Source organism: Limulus polyphemus, unplaced genomic scaffold (genome assembly GCF_000517525.1).
Source record: "Limulus polyphemus unplaced genomic scaffold, Limulus_polyphemus-2.1.2 Scaffold871, whole genome shotgun sequence".
NCBI classification, from domain to species: Eukaryota; Metazoa; Arthropoda; class Merostomata; order Xiphosura; family Limulidae; genus Limulus; species Limulus polyphemus.
In genome coordinates, this window is record NW_013666481.1 from 121242 (window position 1) to 142679 (window position 21438).

Here is a 21438-nt window from a genome sequence, read left to right on the forward strand (position 1 = left end):
ATGATCGAAAAATCGCCATGAACAAAATGTATTTGTGCCAAACATCTCATCAGTTTCACCAAGGCTCGCACCTGTGTTGACATATGCAAATGATTCTTATAAAGTCTGTCAAATCTTTTGTACAAGTTACGAGATGTTACTGAGAAATAAGTATACAAATTCCAGTTCTGGCGACATGATTGATTATTAGATATTCTGTCGCACGATAAAAGTTTCGTTGTACGATTTTACTGGTTGCAAGACGACCTCGTTTTTCTCCTCGTGTATTGCCTTCTTTTGATTGAAGTTATAATCTAAATATGGCGTATATTTCAAAGAAAGCAAGACACTGCCAGCAACAAAAAAGTATCTTGTTTTCTTATGACTTTCGAAGTAATACATAAAAAAATCATCTTATGCAAATATGTGTAAACAAATTAACCTGATAAACTGTTCTACCTGTTGTCCAAAATTTTAAGTAATATTACTTGAAACTTCTTTTTTACAGTTCTCTTGCGATACTCTTTCTTGGTAATATCCAATAAGCACGGATTTTCCTGAAACCTTTAGACAATGGTTTTTGTTGCGTATTTGTGTCCTCGCGTCCGTGATTCGATTGGTAGCGTTTCGTCCAAATTCATGACGTTTTACTCGCTGATTTCCTGTTTTAGAAACCGACATGGTGGGCATATGATAAATTTTTCGAAACTCGTGTCGTACAGCAAAATAAGATGGGCACACGATCGCTTTTCCAAAAAACCTTGTTATAACCTAGGACAAAAATCGATCTTGTGATTAAACTTTAGTAATTCAACTTTTTAATTTTTTAAAATAAATATAAGTGAATTCATACATAGTAGTTTGTTGCGGAGTATTTCAAAATTGAAGGTTTTTTCGTTCATTATTCGGCACATATTTGAGCTTCACATATATATATATATACACGTATGCTTCTTTTTTGCGCGAATTATTTAACTTGTCAAACAGTAGCTGGAGATTTCATAATCTCGCTCAAAACTGCATAGCATTACAGAGCTTTGAACCTCGTAACATATATACTTCAAATGTTTGGTTTAAAACTCCCCATGGAATTTGTTCGACATCTTTACAGCTTCTGGGTTATATTATATGAAATTCATAATTAGGAAGTTCAGTAGCTTTGCAAGAACAACATAATTTTGAACGTTTCTTGAATGTGAAAGATCTCGTTTTCATCAAAGTTGCGTTCGGTATATTCTTATCTCTAATTCCTCTGCTTGTTCTTTCAAACTCTAAATTGACTACGATGTACCGGATTATGTAAGTAGTTTTAATAAATGCATAGTTTCAAACACTCGCATGGAATTCGAAACGACTAAGATATTCCATAGCTACTGTGCCGAAACTGTTGTATTTTAATTGTTGTTTTATTAAGAAGAATGAATGCATTATTATTTATCTGATTAAAGCAACAAATAAAACCTCGCTGTCACTTACAGTTTTGTACCAAATTTCCTATAGAGGTATGACGTACCCAATGAATGACGAAATAACGTCCACTTTTGATGTGCTAATCCAGTAGAAGTGTATCTGAATCGATAGTGTGATTTTTAAAAAGTCGAAATTCAAACAGGAAATAAATAAGAAAATCAATTTTACAATAAATAATTATATTATTTTATGAGAATATCAAATCATCCGTCTTTTTACTACAAAAAAAAAACTATTTTCACTGAGCTACTTTTTTAAGTCTATGTATTGTATTCCTTGTTTGGTTAACTTAAAACATATACAAGTCTTCTTACTTTGAATCTGTAATACTGTTTGTTTGTTTCAATGTCTCTATGTTGCTTTTATATATTCACTTTCTATAATTATTTTTTTTCAAAAAGATCGATAGGGGTTTTAAAAAGCTGAAAATCAGCGAAATTTATCTTGTCTTCCTTGGCATAGGTTTCATAACTGAATTGCAATTGCCTGTTGCATGACAAGGGAATGACATTTCGGCTTCTACACTAAGCCTTCTTCAGGTCACTGTAGATATTTGTGTTGTGTTTTATAAAGTTGCAGTCCATTAAAGCTCTCACACTTACTATGACTACTCTGCCTAAAGTTATAATGAAACATCATATGAAAACTAATGTTTATTAAACGTACCGCTAAAGATGTGTTGATATTACTATGGAGATATAGAACATTTAAGTGCTCAATATAATGAGAATGACTCTTCTTTCTTGTTTTTGTGAAAAAAGCAAACTTTATTCATCACAATAAAAACAAACATAAAGATTACAGTACATATAAAATCAAAAGTTGAAAGCGAAAATTTGAAAAGCGACTTAGTACCAATTGAAAATCAAATACGAATTATCGCATACACAACATTCCAAAAAAAAAAGTAATTAGACGGTCATTATTCACACTTTGTAAGTTTTCTTCCATTTATTTTCACTCTTGTGTCTTCAGGCTAGGAAGCACTGAATAGCTACGGTTAAGTACTCAAATGTTTAAATCTTGGAAAATGGGATAAGAGTAAATATGGCATTTGGGAAAGCTAATTTCTGCAGTTGGGCAAGTATAACACCTAAAACAAAAAGTGTTCTATGTAATTGTAAATATTCCTGAGAACTGTATACTGTAGGCTGAGGTATCAAGGACCTTCACATACGACCTTTGTAGTCATGTTGAAACTATAAATCGTTGAATCAGTAAAATAGGGATGATAAGGCAGTAATGACAATTAAACTGCTTTCATAACTTTAGGTGCTGATCTTGCCGTAACCTAAAGAAGAAACCTGTACTACGGTGTTAAAAGAACTAAGAAAATCAAAAATCAGAAAGTAATTCACTTTGTCAGAAATAACTTGAGGACTTTTTTTTTATAAGGACGACATTAATCGCTTGCTGAAGTAAAAATATTCTGATGCAAAATTTTGAAATAGGTTATTGTTTCCGAGTCAAACTACGCTTAAGCCATTCACTCCTTGCTATACGTAAACAGTTACTTACTAGAAAGAACAATTAAGCAATGAGGTTTTACAAGGGTTACGATATAATGATGAAGATATACCCCTTATAATGACTGTCTCACATCGTAGCTACAAATTAGCGGTTTTGTATATATGACGAGATGTTTGTTCTAAATCATTCTCATTGTAGTAAGAATGTAAAAAAATAGGACTAGACTGATAACCCTTGAATTACATTATTTCCATTTATAGCATTAATGCGATTGTGTTTTATGAATCTTTTAAAATAATCTTGCAGTTTCAAGTTTTCCAATACTTGATCAAGAAGTTTGAAGTTAAGAAACTCTTAAATGCTATTTGTTACAACTAGAAATCATGGACTACGTCAGTGAAAAACAACATATATTCACATACATAAACTATTGATTATATTGACTACGTTAAGACCCTAAGAAAGTGCATACCATTACCGTTTAAAAATCGTTAACAGAAAAACAAAATTACTTTTCGTTTGCACATTTAAGGAAGGATGTCATCGTGCTTTCAAAATCAATATGTAATCATTGTAATTAAAACATTACGTGAGAATTAAGTACAACGCTATGTCTAGCGACTGTGATCCTTTACTATTCAAAATATCACATATGCTAAACAAAATACTAAATTTTGGCGAGTTTATGCTTTGTAATTATCTTAAAAACATTAGAAAAAGTAACAATAATAAAATGTAGGCAAACAGCATTTCATTTCAATCGCTCTAAATTCTCCTGACATCTGTTTATTCTTAATCAGATTCATATACACTATAAGCTCAATTGAAATACTCTCTTTTTTTGACAAATATCAGCAGCTGAACCCGTTCTACTGACAAAGTAATGCACATGTAACTGAGAAGAAGTTGAATTACTAAGGTTCTTTAATAATAGAACTATACATTGTGGAATGTTCAACTGTACAAAAAAAGAGGATGTGACCAAAAAAAAATTTTTTTTATTCTTTCACTGAGAGGATGATAACCATTAACAACGACGAGGGTACGAAAATACCAAAAGCATCACTTTATTTGCATTGAAATGAGATGTGCAATGAAAAGAGAGTTTTACAAAATCCTAACTCTTGTGTCTTTCACATGTTCCTTTGGGTCTGTTTGAAAGTTTAATATTTAAAGACTTGCTGCAAATTATCACTCTCAAATAAACCCTCTTATGACTAGTACTGTAGGTACAGCGATGCTGGTACAGATGGCAGCACCATACGTGTACAATTGACTTTCAGCATGGGCTCTTTCTCTCCTTTTGAAATTAAAAGAAGAAGCAAACAAATTGTTTAGAAATGAACATCCTGAACATCAGTTGGTGTTTCTGGTTTGCTGTTTTCAGGCTTCAATCCATTGTTAGCCACCATCTTGTTGTTGCCACCTTTCCCAGTAGGAGATAAAGTATGTGGTTTCTGTGACGATGCTATGTTTGAAGCAATCATTTCTTCAATCTGTTCAGAACAATGACGTAAACAATCCTGAAAAGTTGTTCAAAAAAATATAAGGAGGATGACACAAAAGTGAAAAAAAAAGAAAAAAATGATGAAACTCTTTCGCTCTCTCTTAGTCATGTACGTTATCAGTAAAATATTTCTACAAATTATTTGCAAACAGTGAAAATGGTTAAAATTCTTAATAAACATATTATTTCAAATCACCTTAAATTAAATACCTGCAATAAACGATCTAAATAAAAGAATTTGGTTATCGTTGGCCAAGCAAGCAAATGGTATAGATAATATGGTAGAGAATTTTTAACGCAGTAGGGGTGGTGTGGATGAGTTATGAAGGGTGGGGTTGGGGAGTTAAGGAGATATAATTTAACATCTCGTCTGGGTTAAAGTAATGAATGGGTCGGTGTATTATTTCACTTCCTCTTAAACTGAATTTCAGATCAAAATATCTCCATGGAGCTGCCGAGAGCCGTCACTATTGTCGGTACTGACAAATGACTTTATTGGCAAAGGAAATGCACTTGTTGCTAGGCGCTGATCACTAATCCAAGTGATAAAAATGCTTGAACTTAAACTTCATTAGAAGGAAAGGATAATAACTAAGAATAATACAAATCATTATCGTACTTTATTAATAAACAAACAAAAAACACGGAGTTCTGGTTTCGAGAACAGTATGCTACAGCAGAAGATAGGAATTAACTTCTTTCAAAACATATACATAACAATGGGATTTCTATTTGAAATATTTCAAATTATGATTCGTAGCCTATGAGATAGTGACATCAATGTTGAGCAACTAAACCTTACCTTCGTACTATTACTCTAAGAAATTAATACGGCATTTACTTAGAGCTGCCCCCCCCCCAGTGGCACAGCGGCATGTCTGCAGAGTTACAACGCTAGAAACCGGGTTTCGATACCCGTGGTGGGCAGAGCACAGATAGCCTATTGTGTAGCTTTGTGCTTAACTTCAAACCAAACAAACATAGAGCCGTTCAAGAGCCAATGGCGATTGTTTGGCTTGGAATTGAGAACGTTTTGATATAAAAAAAAATAGTATAGTTGGGAATCACTAATCCAACTTCCTATTCTAAGGATATAATTTCTATATTTTATATCATATAAATGGATATCACTGTGTATATTAAGGGCATTTATGGGTGTTTGGAATTGGAACTTTCAATATGAATGGGGCACCTTACAATGCAGGCCTGGTACGAGAACCCTAAAGTTCAGGTATCTCTAATTTTGAGCTGCTGATCAGAGGAAGAACAGCCAGCCAACAGTACTCATCGCTCTTTGTAATGTATAACGGGATTCACTCTCACTTTATAACGTAGCCCCAACTGAAAATGTTCAACGACATTACGTCTCGAGCTTTGGAGTATTCGATTTGCAGACCGACGCACTAAGTACTAGGCCACGCTTGGCCCCCACATATATTTCTCATCCCCCCTTTATTTTAATTCTACACACGCTGCGGATCTTAGCATTAATTATTCGCGCCTCGTTGACGCAAAAAAAATCATGCTTCGCTTTTATAAGTGTGACAGTCAAATCCCATTATTCAATTATATTAGTTCAAGAGCTGAGGGTGGGTACTTTGACTAATTGCCTTCCCTCTAGTCTGTCAATTCAAAATTAGAGGTAGCTGGTGCTGACAGCTCTTGTATAGCTTTGTGCGAATATCCAAGCTGCTATCAATAAAATAAGATCACTCACAGGAACCGACATCAGTACACGCAGGTGCTCATTGAAAACTCTACAGCAAATGTAACAATGCGGTATTTTATCAGAAAGAATATGATTGGTATCCAATGTACTGTTGATAAAGATTCAACATTGTGCAACATTGAAATTACGAAATGATCACGAATCTTTCAGCAAGATACAAATTGCGTTATTAATGCGTTGTAAAACAGTCACAAGAGGATTAGTAACTATGGTATTTCTGTAACAAAAGTAATCATACCTCTACAAAACTTTGAATCCCTTGATTTTTAATTTTCATATCTATTCTGAAATTTTACTATCACGCTTACTCTATATAGAGTCACTTAAATATATGCAGTAACATTTTTGTACGCATTACAAAAGAAAAATTGTATACAGGTTAATAATTATAAATGTGATTTTACATTCACTTAATATCTTCTTTTTATTTTTTAAACTTTCTTTTGCTTTATATAGTAACTGGCGGTGTATACCTGAATCGTCCTATCCATTCTGCAGTTAACATAACTCGTGTTTTCATGAGCTTCTTATGTTGGTTTTTATTCAGCTTAGGTTACGTTTTGTTTTTGTTTGTTGTTAAGCGCAAAGCTACACTACTGGTGTCGAAACCCGGTTTTTAGCGTTATAACCTTCAGACTTACCGCTGAGCCACTGGGGGCACTAAGGTTTCACCAACAGAAAAGTTGAATATTTTGTGGCTTGTTTTTGTTTGTTAAGCACAGAACTACACAATGGGTTATCTGTGCTGTGCCAACGTGTATCGAAATCCGGTTTTTATCAGTGTGAGTCCTCAGACTTACCGGTGAGCCCATGGGGGAGGGGGGCTGAAAAGGTGAAGACTGTAAAAACATTGTTTTAATATACACTTGAAAGTTTTACTTTTTTGTAGATATTATTGGATTTACTTGGATTTCTTTCATTTGGGTTAAATGAAGGCGAGAAAAATCCGAATTATTCGAGATACAATAGCATAATAATGACTTGATCTCTTTCTAATAAACCTGCTGAACAAGCTTACGCCATGTGACCGACCACATTAGAATTAAACGACAGGGTCAATATTCGACAGGTATTTGCTGAGCTCTGCGATCCAAGGCCAACAAGATGATGACATCATGTTATTTAAAAATCCACGAGACAAGTTAGTTAACGTGTGGTGTTAAAAACTAAGACCTGTCATTGACCGTTTGGAATACCTAGAAAAAACTGTAAAACTTGCCAAAATGGGTCAACTTTTTACTAATTAACTGACTATCATTCAGTACAGGTCATCTAAACGTGTGTGAGGGGGGGGGGGAGGCTGCTAAGAACTGAGATACCATAATTTTTTGCACAACTGACCGTCAGAGAGCCAGGGTGGGGTTCGATTTCTTTGTGACGGGGCGGTAAGCACAGATGGAATGTGTGATTAGGGACAAACCTCGGCACTTCATTAAACCACAAAGCTTAGGCGCAGGAAAGGGCCCCTTGTAGGCGACCTTGACTGAGGCTGCAAAAAAAATACCAAAACAAAAAACCGTGAGATCTCAGTGGCTAAGTGTGTGGCAAACAGATGCAGAAAAAGGCTCAACGGGATGTGTTGATTACAAGTCGGTCACATCTACATGGGGATGTAGTGCACAAGAATACTCAGTGTTTCTTTTTGACTCAGAGACAAAAACGCAACCCATACCCTTCTTTCTGGTTGCCTCCATTCGACTCTCCTTTCTTTACCAATGCTCCCTAGTGATGATGAGGGAGACACACACACACACACACATATGTACAGCCTATTCAAGCATAGCAAAGTTAATTGCAAATACCCTAATTTTCAAAAGCAATTACGAAAATAAGATAATGATAATTGCTGAGTTATTCGGTATCCATTTGTAAAACTTTAGCTACTTTTCTTGCCAAATGATATGTGAAAGACTTGGGGAAAGCTGTCAAACGTAGAACACTAAGCATTAGCTGAGTCTCTTCAATAGATAAATGATAAGCAAATTTAAAACCTTATCATTCTTCAAAAACTTTCTCTAACGATGATGCCGTATAATTAAGACTGTATTTTATGATTATTGTTATTATTCTAGAAAATGGAAAATAATTCCGTTTATGTTCGTTTTTACATATTTAAGAATAACCTTGATATGACTGATATGTTCAAATAATATTACCAAAAAAAAGTTATGATATATTAAAGTTACTGAATGAAAAGTAAACTTAGGAACAGAAACTTCTTTTGAGAAAAATTACATGTTGTTTGCTTGTATGTTTGAGCTAGAGTCATTGTTGTGGAGCAAACTTATATAATAACTCAAAAGTATACTTAGCATTAAATATGCAATACAATACGAAAAAAGAAGGAAATTATAAAATTTAATAACACAAAAAAAATGTACTCTTTTATATTTTTATCAATAAAACCCTAAATTATTTTCTTCTACGATACACGTGTAACAATAAATACTCTATAAGATACATCTGATGTTTTGGCAATTTTAAGAAATATAGTATATCTGAAAAGCAGAATAAAATGGCTTAGTGCTATAAATACTGTTTAAACTATACTTAAACTAATTTTCATCTTGTTTTGTCTGAATAAAAATCATTTGCAAATGAAAGGTGTTGTATAAAACTTAATGACACTTTTTATAGTCCAGATCTGAGTCTACTTTATAAATTGTTCCTATTGTTTACCAACCAATAAAACAATAGTCTAAATTAAACGAATCATTGATGATCTACTACAACTAACTGGTCTGCTTCTTGTATAAAATCACTATGGTAAAGATAAATATACAGTGCCCATTTTTCTGAGGGAAGTAGTTAACCTAAGACGTTTGTATTTATGGTAAAATTACTAAGGTTATTTTCTGCCGTCTATAATTTTGAACTACTGATTAGAAAGAAGACAGCCAGTCAGAAGCACCCTACCATTCACGCTAAAAGATTGATTGTCACTCTTATAACGCACCCACAGCTTAAAGTGCAGGGAACACTTTATGGTATGGCACGGATTGAAACAAAATGACTTGCCAGCTCTGAAATCCAAAATTCTATTACAGGGGCAATGCGCGTCCAATTTAAAAGATAAAGTAGCGTTTCTTTCAGTTGAAGAAAACAAAAGGTTTAGTGAACAAAGAGGTTGATGTAAAACATTATCATTTTGCTTCTCATGGAGTCATATTTTCCACGAGTACATAAAAGTATAAGATTCTCTTTTTTTTTGTTTATCTTTTAAGTATCAGTTATAAACCAAAGACAAAGCTTCACGCCCACATAGTAAGCATGAATAAATGGACAGACTGCACTCAGTACACATGTACTAACAGGGTCTCTTTCTTCACTTCGTACGTTAACAACAGTCTCATAAGTGCACTCTTGTATTGATGGTTGAGTTTATTTTTTCAGGAATGAGGGTATTTACAGATACAATAAATACGAATATAATATATTTCGATTTTTAAAATGTTTACGTTTATTGGAACGCATTTTATGAGCCTTGCCCAGGGTATACTTTGAAATAGTATTCTTACATTATAAAAGCTTTCTAAAATCAAACCAGAGCTTTTAGAAGAAATATTCAGTTTTCACACACAAAAAACTGTCCAAGTTTTCTCAAAATATCCTATTAAGACACTGGTCACAAAAGTTTAAACAAAGTATCATAACCTTTTTAATTTCAAGGCAATTATAATCCTTTGAGATGAATGTTTTTTACATTTTTTAGAAATACACGACGTTGGTACTTGTGAAATGCACTTCTAAGAATGTTTGCTTACTATTTCGATGCCTGTGATATGATGAAGCCTTGTCAACAGTTCTCTGGATGATAACCATTCTCTCTGGTGTCTCGAGAGTCCCTGCACAGCAGCGCCAACACTAGCCGCAGCTACCATTGAAGGAGGATACATCGAAAACGTGAACTCTAGAAGTAAAAAAAAAAAATCTTGTATACATATTTGTTAGTAGGTTAACAAAGATAATTTTTCAATCAATGTTTACTGACGAAACAAACAAGGAGGAGCTGTAGTAAAAAATAATAATATAAGATACAGCTTATAGTGGTCTTAGACGATTTAAGCAGCTCAGCGTCTTTACCTAATAACTTTAGTTGTAAACTTTACCTACCTAAAAAGCTCCCCAGTGGCACAGTGGTATGTCTGCGGACTTATACCGCTAGAAACAGGGTTTCGATACCCGTGGTGGGCAGAGCACAGATAGCCCTTTGTGCAGCTTTGTGCTTAATACACAGAACAACGTTCCTATTTAAAAGCACCCCTTTCAAAGTGGGAAAAAATCAATATTTCGTATGCAAGATGACTTAACAGTGAAAAATATTACTTACAAACTTTGTCTTCTAAGGGTTTATGAATGAAAGCAAAGAAAAATTTGTAATAATATTCCAACTATACAAAATCTGCCATATTCAGAACAGACATCTTAATGGTCGAGACATTATTTATATCATCAAGTTCATGGACAGCAATTGTTACAGGGTGAACTAGATTAAGTAAGAGAATTTGTAATTATAATCAATTTTATTTAAGTCATTTATAAATTAGAATTAGGGCAACGATCGATAACACAACATTATTTATGTTTAACACCGATTATCAAGAAATACATCACTACAAAAACTCCGTTTTCAATGTGAGCCTTGTTGAATTATATTTCAGTTAAATTTTCGCAACTAGATGTTCTATTGTTTGTTGACAAGTTACTGATCTGTTTTTATGCTATTCACTTCTGGTGGAGATACATATTGAGTAATGTTATGTAGTTGAATGTTACAGCATCCAATACAAGGAACTGACCAAAAGAAAAAGAAAAAACGAGAGATGGTGAAATCACTTATTTATTTGTTTCTTGCATTTTTTTCGCGCAAAGCTACTCAAGTACTATCCACGCTAGACGTTCCTAATTTTGAAATAATAGACTAGAGGTAAAACAGCTAGTTAACTCCACCTACCTAGAGATCTTGAGCTAATTCTTGCCAACGAACAGGAGGACAGACCGTCACATTATAATTCCTCCACGTCTAAAGAGGCGGGCACGTTCCGCTACGGGTTTAAATTGCGCAATCTGCATATTATGAGTTGAGCGCCCTAACCACCAGGGATATTACTCATTTTAAGAGATTAATTGCATTATTGGTGGTATTTGTGTTTACGTATGTGGCGCATATGTTACTGAAGTTTCTATAACTAGTAAAGTTGTGGATCCACAAGCAATTTGCGCATAGACAATTTCAAAAAATGTGTTAAAATCAAATCGGGGCCGCCTTATACACTTTCATAGACAATTTCAAAAAATGTGTTTGAAATCAAATCGGGGCCGCCTTATACATTTGCATAGACAATTTCAAAAAAATGTGTTAAAAATCAAATCGGGGCCGTTTTATACACTTTCATAGACGATTTCAAAAAATGTGTTAAAAATCAAATTGGGGCTGCCTTGTACACTTTCATCGATAATACTAAAGTTAGAGACTGACATGTTATGAAAAAAGGTTAAATCGTCGATATTTCAGATTACAGATTAATGCAGAGGTCGTAACTTTCTCTGTATAAATTTCAACACTCACTTATTCAAACACATCTATTACATGTACGTAAAAATCAATATTGCGTTTCTGAGTTAGGGCTAGCCTGAAAATGATCTTTAACCAGATAATAGTTGATACTATTTTCGTGTTGAAATCATATTTGTGAAATAATAAAATATTATCCAACCAAACCTAATTTGTAACGTAATAGGAAAGCATCTACAAAAATAACATCTCACTCACTCACTCACACACACACAAAAACACACCAATAACAAAAAACTCCTCATTGTTATAGGTCATCTAGAGGTTATAACACATATAATTGATGTTATTCATCAAGATTGTGCTTCATATAATATTCATCCATGTTTAAGAGCATACGCTGAAGACTCAAATTTATCCAAAGCAGTTTGATTTTATTGCTAATAGCGTAAATTACCTTGGTGAGTGAACATTGCTTAAATTCTTTGTATTAAACAAAAGGCGATAGGGTTAATGGACTCAAATATTCTTTTTGCTCTTTTTTATGTTTCCCTAAGCTAATCCTTTCACCTCCTGCTCCAGTATCGTATGACATGGTAATTACATTATTCACTGAATCACTAATTCCATATAAACATTGGTAATAGTAGTTCTTTCTAATAAATTGTCAGAGATATTCTTAAAAAAAAAAGGTTTATAATCAATCCCCCCCCCCCACACACAATAAATAAAACGAAACAAAAACTTTACTTTGATCCTGATAAACATTACAACTACGTTAGTGCAGTGGAGAAATGATCTATGGTTTATGAATGAATACTTATATCTTTACGTAATACATGCGTTACAGGTGTTGTTCTGTAACATCTAATGTATTAATGAAAGCTTGCTAGAGCAGAGAACAACTAACTCTATTAAAAAGTTAAAACAGTAAAAACTGGAAAAGCAACTGTATTCAGTGTAAGAGAGAGCGATACTGAGTTGTTTATTGCTTAAATTCTCTGTATTAAACAAAAGGCGATGGGGTTAATGTATTTTTTATATAATTCTGCCATCGAAAAAGCTCGTTCTCACAGGTGACCGCTATGAGCTAAACAAGGCTTAGTTGCCGTCATCAAAACGCGCGCGAAAAGTAAAATAGGTCATACCTGTTTTAAACCGGCCTTACTGCATTCCATACATGATTTTGGCACTGCCCTCTATATTTACTGATGATTTCCTGCACGCATTGAGGATTAGAGTACTTTCAGACTTCACTCATTGCTGGTAAAGGGGGAACCAGCTTTGCTTTTTCTGAGACGGCAAGGTCATGGACAGGTGTCGCTCCTGAACTACAGAAGAAAGATTCTTGCTGTGGTAGATTATCTTTCCCGGATCTTTGTTTTTTTTTTTAAATACGCCAGGAAAAAGAATAATCCGTTTTTTTTTCCACTTATATCGAAAAATTTTTCCCACACAAACTGTTTCACAAGCTGACAAAAGTTGACAAGAAAAAAGATCAGAAATGATACATTTTAGGTCTTTCCAAAATAAACTGTTGCATTTCTAATTAATTCAATTCAATAAATCCTGTTCTTAAAATAGCCATACAACATTCTGGACGATAACAACTTCCATGTATTATGCAATAAAGAAAATAGTACATTTTAAAATTACACGAAATAAGATTGTCAAATTATTGTCTTCAAGAAATGTTTAGAATTATGGTAGCACGAATAACTCACGTTATTGTGCTCGTTTGACGTTTAATTCAGTTTACTGCATTCACGTGAAAATAAGTGAAGATAAAATCATGCCTTTTTTTTCAAGTTACAATATGATAGAATAGCTTAACCAATTATTAATATCGGAAATCTGTCGAATATGTGAATTATCTCTTTCACTTTTTTTTATTTTTGAAACACATTATAAATTGTATTCAGTCAAAGAATTTGTTAACAGTAAGAAATAAAATTTTAGTGTTTTTCAGGTACTGTAGAAATTAAAATATCTAGGAACTTTGTAGGAAAGCACCTTACAAAAATGTCTTATCGTTTTTGAAAGAAACTCACGGGTTATTTAGAAAAATATTGAAATATTTTGCCAACAAATTATTATTAATTTTCATTAGAAGAGTGAATTTTTAATGGAATTGAAATTACTGATATTTGATTACAACTAAGTGCCTTGTCCAGCTTAACTTTTTACCGAAATTATATTTTTAAAGTAATATATATAATAAGAAAGGCCACATGATTGAGTGAAACAGAGTATAAAGAGAAAACTGACACGTTGATTTTCTCTGTCCATGAATTTTTATAAATCTGATTACGCGATTCATCAAATGCTATTTAAACGTTAACTAAACAGATGACTCAGACTAGTCTCTGGCAACTGTTGCTAGAATTTATAAGACAAACGGAAAAGGGTCTTCATCTTGTGGCTGCAGTTGCATGAAGTTCAGATAAGTAAGGGATATAAAGGGAAGACAGTCAAAATACATTTTACACCATTTAACAACACATTAGTACCATGAAACGAAACTCAGAGTATATTAATTTTACTTAGCAGAATTTTTCTAAACCGCAAAATGTTGTCCCTCGGTGGGACAGCGATAAGTCTCTAAACTTACAACGCTAAAATCCGATGTTCGATTCCCCGCGGTGAACACGACAAACAGCCTAATGTGGCTTTGATCTAAAATAAATAAACTAAACCGCAATTTAAGTTTATGTTTACAGCTGAATTAGGAAATTTAAATGTATTGATTATACATACAAAAGCTATGAAGTGGATTTTACATGTTTTTTTTATCTAATAATGTAAGTAATAAAATATAAAAAGTTCAGTTTAGTTTTGCCATCAATATGTGTAGTAGTCCGAAGATGCACTTCATAATGAACCTCTTCTAACAACTATGAACTTTACTCATTTACTCATAAACCACCAATTTTAGAGATTTCACATTGAACCTAAAGCTGCTGAAATTATGCAACGATATGACCCTTACAATCTGAACCGAACAAATTTCCTCTCATCTGCCCTTGCATAAGATGTCTAAAACATCCACCTACGAAAGTAAAGAAATCTTCGCGAAAGGCATCAAGTGCACGTTCACGCTCAGCAGGCCAAGGTGACCACTTAACCTCACCTACCTTGCATCCGTGTCTTGAATAGAAGGAGCATAAATAAACACATGAATAGTTAATGGTGCTATCAGGCGACATAAAAGAAACACCTTTAATACTGTAGATCTCGTTCTGTAAACGAGTGATCACAAGGTAATGAAAATTTATTATTAAAACAATAAAGGTTAGATGAAATTCAAAATGTACGACCGTAAAAAATAGTGCATGACAAATAACACACAGTGATTAGGTCTTGAGATTTAATACAGTTTCTACTGATAAGCAGGAGCTGGTGATAAGTGTTTGATAAAGTATTTGTAATACTGTATTATGCTCTTTTATAAAACTACATCTTATTAATGTGTAAGCAAAGGGATTAAATTTGAAACTGTCATGAGATTAGTAACTAAATTACTTCAAAACTTGCTCATTAGATAAAATAATAGTTCTCGTTTCATAGATTTTCTTGCTGATGTTTTTTTTCTTTTAAAAGCACAGTCAGAAAATGTTAAGTTTAAATATAACTCGTTTACCAAAATTTGCTTTAAGCAAATCGATACAATAAACATTCAGAATATATAGCATTTAATAGACTTCGGTTCGAGAAAATTCAGAGCATGCAAGTTTAACATCTAAATTATCATTTGATTTATATTTGGGAAGTTTCAAATGTTTTACCATAATCAGTTCTAGAAACTATACTTGTTCATTTAAGCTGATCGTTATATCGTATTAGCATGTTTTATTTTTATTAAGTTTATGTTTTCCCATTATTATACTATTCGTTTTGTATTCACAAATGTTAAAATATCATCTATTGAAGTTATTTTTCCGTATTTAACTGCTGGGCCTCATTTTGATAGACAGTCACTCTTCTTGAAGTCCAGTCCAAGATTATAAATAAAGAGGGTTTGAGTTTTTCAGAGCAAAGCCACATTAGGCTATCTGCTGTGTCCACCGCGATGAATCGAACCCCGAAATTTTATGGTATATCTATAGACTTACGGCTTCCCCATCGGACGACATAAATAAAGAGTATTTCCACAAAATGTTACGTTTAATATGAATATGTAAACGTGTATTGATTGAACTATACAGTTCGTAAACGAAAGATATATTTTTGAATGTTATTTTCTTTGCTTATAACAAACAGTTATGTTTATTTTAACAACTAAAGGAAAGAAGGCATAACTGAGCATCTCTTTGCATAACTGAGCATCTCTTTAAATGATCATTCAAAAAAATTTGAAACAATAAGGCCAGAATTAAGAGGTTTCTTATTTCACGAAATTGTTATTGGTTAGATAGACATACACGGGATCGAACTCAACTTGCTGTATCGTTAGGCTAATATAACCCGTTTGGGTTAACAATTACTTTTTATTTTAATAATGGTCGAGTTGGAGCGCCAGTATGCAGCTATTGAAACATCTTTGTTTAATACTTTGTAATAATAATAATATGTGCACTTTTTGTAAGACAAAATTATCTCTCATCATTAAGTCAAAAAGTCTTGAATATTTCAAAAACATACAACTTTTCCCCTATTGACCACATACTAAATATTCAGACATGATTTATCATGCAGGTGAATCAAATATACATTAGCCTCGATACAAACTGTTTTTGTCCTGTTATACAAGGAATATACTCGAGATAAAACCCTCTTTTTTTTTTTTGACCGGATGCTTCATTTTTGCTGAGATAGATTAAATAACGTTAAAGTATTGATATTACACGTGTTGATCTAAGATAAGCCTCCATTCGACAGATAAGAAACTCTAATTCATGATTTAAGAGTGGAGAAAATAAAAGAAGCACGAGAGTTTAATCATTTCAGCGGGATCTAATGGTCATTAATTTAGGCCTACAGGCTGAGAAATATTATTTACCCGAGTTGTTAAGTTGTTTCTACATCTTTATTTAATGGCAGTGTCCCTATTTACTCCATGAAAACAGTTGTAAGTACTAAGAGCTTTAAAACATTTTGAAACGTTCGGAGTTGGTGAAAAGGTGAAATCAAAATTTTATCATTTTTACGTGGCCTTTTTAAAATTGATAATTCAAATTTACATTAGTATAAAAGTTACGAATTACAAATGAGAATATTTCCACGAGTTTGTTCGTGAGTTCATTGAGGTGTATAGTATATAAGCTGATGGAATATTGATGTTATTTTTCGTTTATAAATGAAACTGCGACACTCAAAACGTGTGACGAATAAATTTAGTCATTTCAAATGAAACACTTTTAAACAGTCCCCCAATGGCTCAGTCAGTACGTTATGAGGGCTTAAACCACAAAAATCCTGAAGCCAATTGTAAGGCTTTGGGCTTTAACAAAACAAATAAAAATATAAAATGTGATAACCAGTTAAAACAAAGCATAAAACAACTAACCAATACAATTGAGTAACATTAAAAACAGATTACACTGAAATAAAATAGAACAACTGAAAGATATATGTTATATCCGCGTTAAAGTTGTCACTCCTGAACTAAAAGCAATAATTCGTGAAAACAAAACAATGGGAAAAAGTGAATTTTAGTAAAAAAATATTCTAATTTTGCTTTTTTTTTAGATAATATAACTTTACGCATATGCTCCTTTTTTGAGTACTTTTTTCTTATGCCAAAAGTTTTCATAATCATATTAAAATTTCATTAAGTTTTTTAGAGTAGACTGAGTAGTCGTCACTATTTTTTAAAATAAAAATCGACCCCAAATTTTAAAAGCACATTTAAACATATTGTAAACAAAAACGTTTTTCACCGATTAATACTTGATTCTGGAGTTATTTATCACATTTATAATAACAACTAATATGTATATTTTACTAGTAAACTATTCTTTTTTGTCGTGTAGTTTCTCTTTTAAGATGAAATAACTCAAAATCGGAAGTTTCTCCTGTTACCACTTTGTTGAAATACCTTACGAGTAGAAAGTGTCTAATTTTGTCATCATATAGTTCGATTTGGATGATGTAATAAGCTTCATTCACCTGCGATAGTTCTGGGAGGACCTTTCGCACAGATAACGAAGGTCTTCATCAGTTCTTACTAAGCGTTAGAGGACAGGTGCCCGCCCCCTCCCTCGATTTCTGAGGATTAACAAATTTTTCAGCAATTCTTCAAAGTCAGGCAAATTACTTTCTCCATTATGCCTACTTTAAGAAGCACTCAACATGTCTGCATTGTGGGGGCCTGAATCACTAAAGAGATTCCCCAACTCTCTTTTCTTAAACACTAAACCCATCTTTTCACTCTGCTTCAAGGAGCTGTCCTACACACACTGGTATGAGAATGGGAACGATGCTCTCCTTTCTAAACACAATACTGGAATAGTGGTAAATAGGCTTTTCACATGGATATCGCATGTCGTGTAAATATCTTTGAATAGCATTCTTTAAGATTTCGCTTCACCGCTAGCCACTCTTGAGACCGTAATTGAAATATAGAAGCGCTTTGAATAACAACTTCAACAATATATATAACAGATATATACATCTCAGTTACGGTAATTACAGGAGTATAACTAATTTCAAAGTATTTGCATATGCTTTCACGTTTTTCATTAATATCAAAGTTCTATGAAAAAGCAAACTATATATTATATGGATAAAAGAACAAGCTATGCATTTTGCTCAATTGTCTCGTAAAAGTTACGAAAATGCGATTCCAAGATATTCAATAAACTGCAGGAATTTGGTAAACAAACACAAAAAACATTTTCACGTTTAAACTACTAGTTTTTAAAGCTGATTCTGTTCATTATAAAGTAAGCAGTAAAATATAGGGCTCTAGCCGAATGCTGTACATCAGTAGCATTGTCTTAAATTAGAGGCGTATTTTGATAATACTTTACTTATGTTCTTAATGATTTAGTGGAGAAAAATTGATGACTTTCAAACCACACTTGCTAAGGATAAATGAAAATGCTTTATTTCCTTAAGGAAATACAGCGAAATGATACTACTGAAACTCAGAAATACCATGCTCTTATAGTTTTGTTACTTCTCATCTATAAAACCCAATTCCAATGTTAAATAATACTCAGTTGTACACAATTAAAATGTATTTTATCTAGCTCTATGTTTACTTCTGTTACTAAGAAAATCAGAACGAAAAAAAAAGAAATAATTAAGGGAGAGAAGGTTCCAGGAATCTTATGTTCTGTGTCGATTTCATAAAAAAAAAATCTTAAAGACTTGAGAAGAAATTTATGAAAGTTTCCTATTGTTACAATGTTAAACGCCGAAAGCTAGCCATTTACTGACATTTTACGCGAATACTAGGCCTAAGAATGTAAGTTTTTTTGGACAAAAATTATTCAACAAATTCCATCTTTAACTCACGCACGACTAGAAGTATAGAATTAAGTCCGAAAACACCGTTAACAACAGCAAGGGGTGCTCGCTCAACTTGTAACCCAGTGCATTCAGTACATTTCATTTTTCTTACGTTTATTTGTTTGTAGTTAAGCACAAAGCTACACAATGGGCTATCTGTGCTCTGCTCACCATTGGTATCAAAACTCGGTTTCTAGCGTTGTGCCACTGGGGGGGGGGGGGGGTTCTTACGTATTGTCTTATGGCATTAGATGTTTCCAGCGTGTTATACACAGTAGTGTATTAAGGCTTTAGGCCCATAGTTTTAGATGCGCCTATCCATCAACACAAAAACGCCAATAAATTAAAACTGCAATGAAATGGATGGAAATTGTTTCTATCATATTTATTTTGAAATTGTTTCAGTTTTGTTTTTGAAATTTTTATCCTTAAGATGTGCCCCTTAAATTATTGCGCTCTAGGCTCAAGTCTTTAAAACCTATTAGTTAATACGGCTACTAGTTACGCAGGACTATATTTACTAACTTATATGTTGGTCTATATATTTAGTTCTGCGGTCTATAGTTAACTCTTGTTTTATCAGTAATAACTGATAACTTAATAACTTCTACGTCAACTGTTACATTTCAAATAGAAGTACGTGGTAATGAATTAGTTTTCTTTTGTCTTTAATACTTGTTTAAAAATATCCAGGACACACGAGTATCTTTTTCGCACGTACCTAAATTGTAAAATTATCAGCTGTGAGACGCACTGGTTCATTGAGAATACTACGTGGGAGAGCACGTGCCCATACAATTTACATCGCGTTCTCGCGATCACGTTGAACATGTTGAAGAATGTTGATATACCGCCAGGCGTGACCCTCTACCTGCATTCCACAGACTGAAGGGCCTGGGAACGTGAATGAGTGGCCACCTACGAGCTTCAGTCGGCCAGTTCTACAACGACACAAATATGCATTGTCTAGTCCAACCCATACACGTTTCTCTTTCACACAACTGTATATGAGTTGCACATCGTTACTATCATACCAAGTGTAAAATAGTTCTCTTTATCTTACAACACAACACGCCTTGTACTTCTACTTTGAAAGTTTTTATAATATATCTACAGAAGGTTAAAAGGTGAGAAATACCATAGTATTTATCCTAGTACATTCATATCCGATCTCAGATGACTGGTGAACTAATTATGTTTTATATCGATAAGTAAGCAGAGGCAACATATTTCATATTATTTAATTGTGCTGTTCCAGATTAACTTTGTGAACTTGGAACTTTCATGTTTTCCAAACATTACACTAGCTGTTTTTAAAACACACCTGTCCGTCATGTGACCTATAGTACCAGCACACGTAATCAAGTGTTCGTTGGTGAAAAACATGATAAACTCAAAGTCCAAAAGTCTGTTGATCCAAGTATAAAAAAGGGCCTTAAATAAGATTTTGACTTGATAAGAAATAAGACAGTCGTAGAAATTCACTGTGGTAGAAGAAAATAAATTACTTGGACATTTTGCCTAATCGTAGTAAACATGGACCAAATGAAATTGTTTGTTGGTTTGTTTTTTGAATTTCTGCGCTAGCCGTCCCTAATTTAGCAGTGAAAGACTAGAGGGAAGGCAGCTAGTCATCACCACCCACCGCCAACTCTTGGGCTACTCTTTTACCAACGAATAGTGGGATTGACCGTCACATTATAACGCACCCACGGCTGAAAGGGCGAACCTGTTTGGTGGGTCGGGGATTCGAACCCGCGTCGAGCGCTCTAACCACCTGGCCATGCTGGGCCGCCTAAATGAAATACATTATAGTATAAATTAAAAGGTATTTATCAAATTACTCCCAGTGATAAAGGAGCAAGATATTATAGTTAAATTATTCTAAAATCAAATGAGAAAGACAGGATAAGTTAGATTATATTTCATAAAGTGCCATTTATTAATTGCTAGAATTACTGAATCATTTTTATTGCATAGGGAATTCACCCCCCCCCCCCGCCTTAATGTAGTATTTTCACCAACGGGGAACACTAGACATCAACTAACAGATAACGTTATGGGGGCTCAGTCCTATTCTTGGGGTCGGCGTCAACATAGTAATCATCTTTCTAGAACGGCAAAATAGATGGCTGCAAAATAAAGAATAATTTCACTCACGAATTCATTTACCATTGTTTGTTCTTGAATTTCGCGCAATGCTACACCAGGGCTATCTGCGCTAGCCATCCCTGATTTAGCAGTGCAAGACTAGAGGGAAGGCAGCTAGTCATCACCATCCATCGCCAACTCTTGGGCTATTCTTTTACCAAC

The 21438-nt window shown here is 33.6% G+C and overlaps 1 protein-coding gene across 1 annotated transcript in view; it reads right to left on the minus strand.

Annotated features, from left to right (window-relative positions):
• Positions 1–2223: 2223 nt before the first annotated feature.
• LOC106460964 (G1/S-specific cyclin-D2-like) overlaps positions 2224–21438 on the minus strand; it is a 46704-nt gene continuing 27489 nt past the window's right edge. The window contains exons 4-5 of the mRNA XM_013920725.2: positions 9920–10065; positions 2224–4442 (exon numbers count right to left, since the gene is read on the minus strand). Of these exons, the coding sequence (XP_013776179.1) occupies positions 4254–4442; positions 9920–10065 (335 nt within the window). The 3' untranslated portion in view covers positions 2224–4253. The remainder of the gene's footprint in view (positions 4443–9919; positions 10066–21438) is intronic.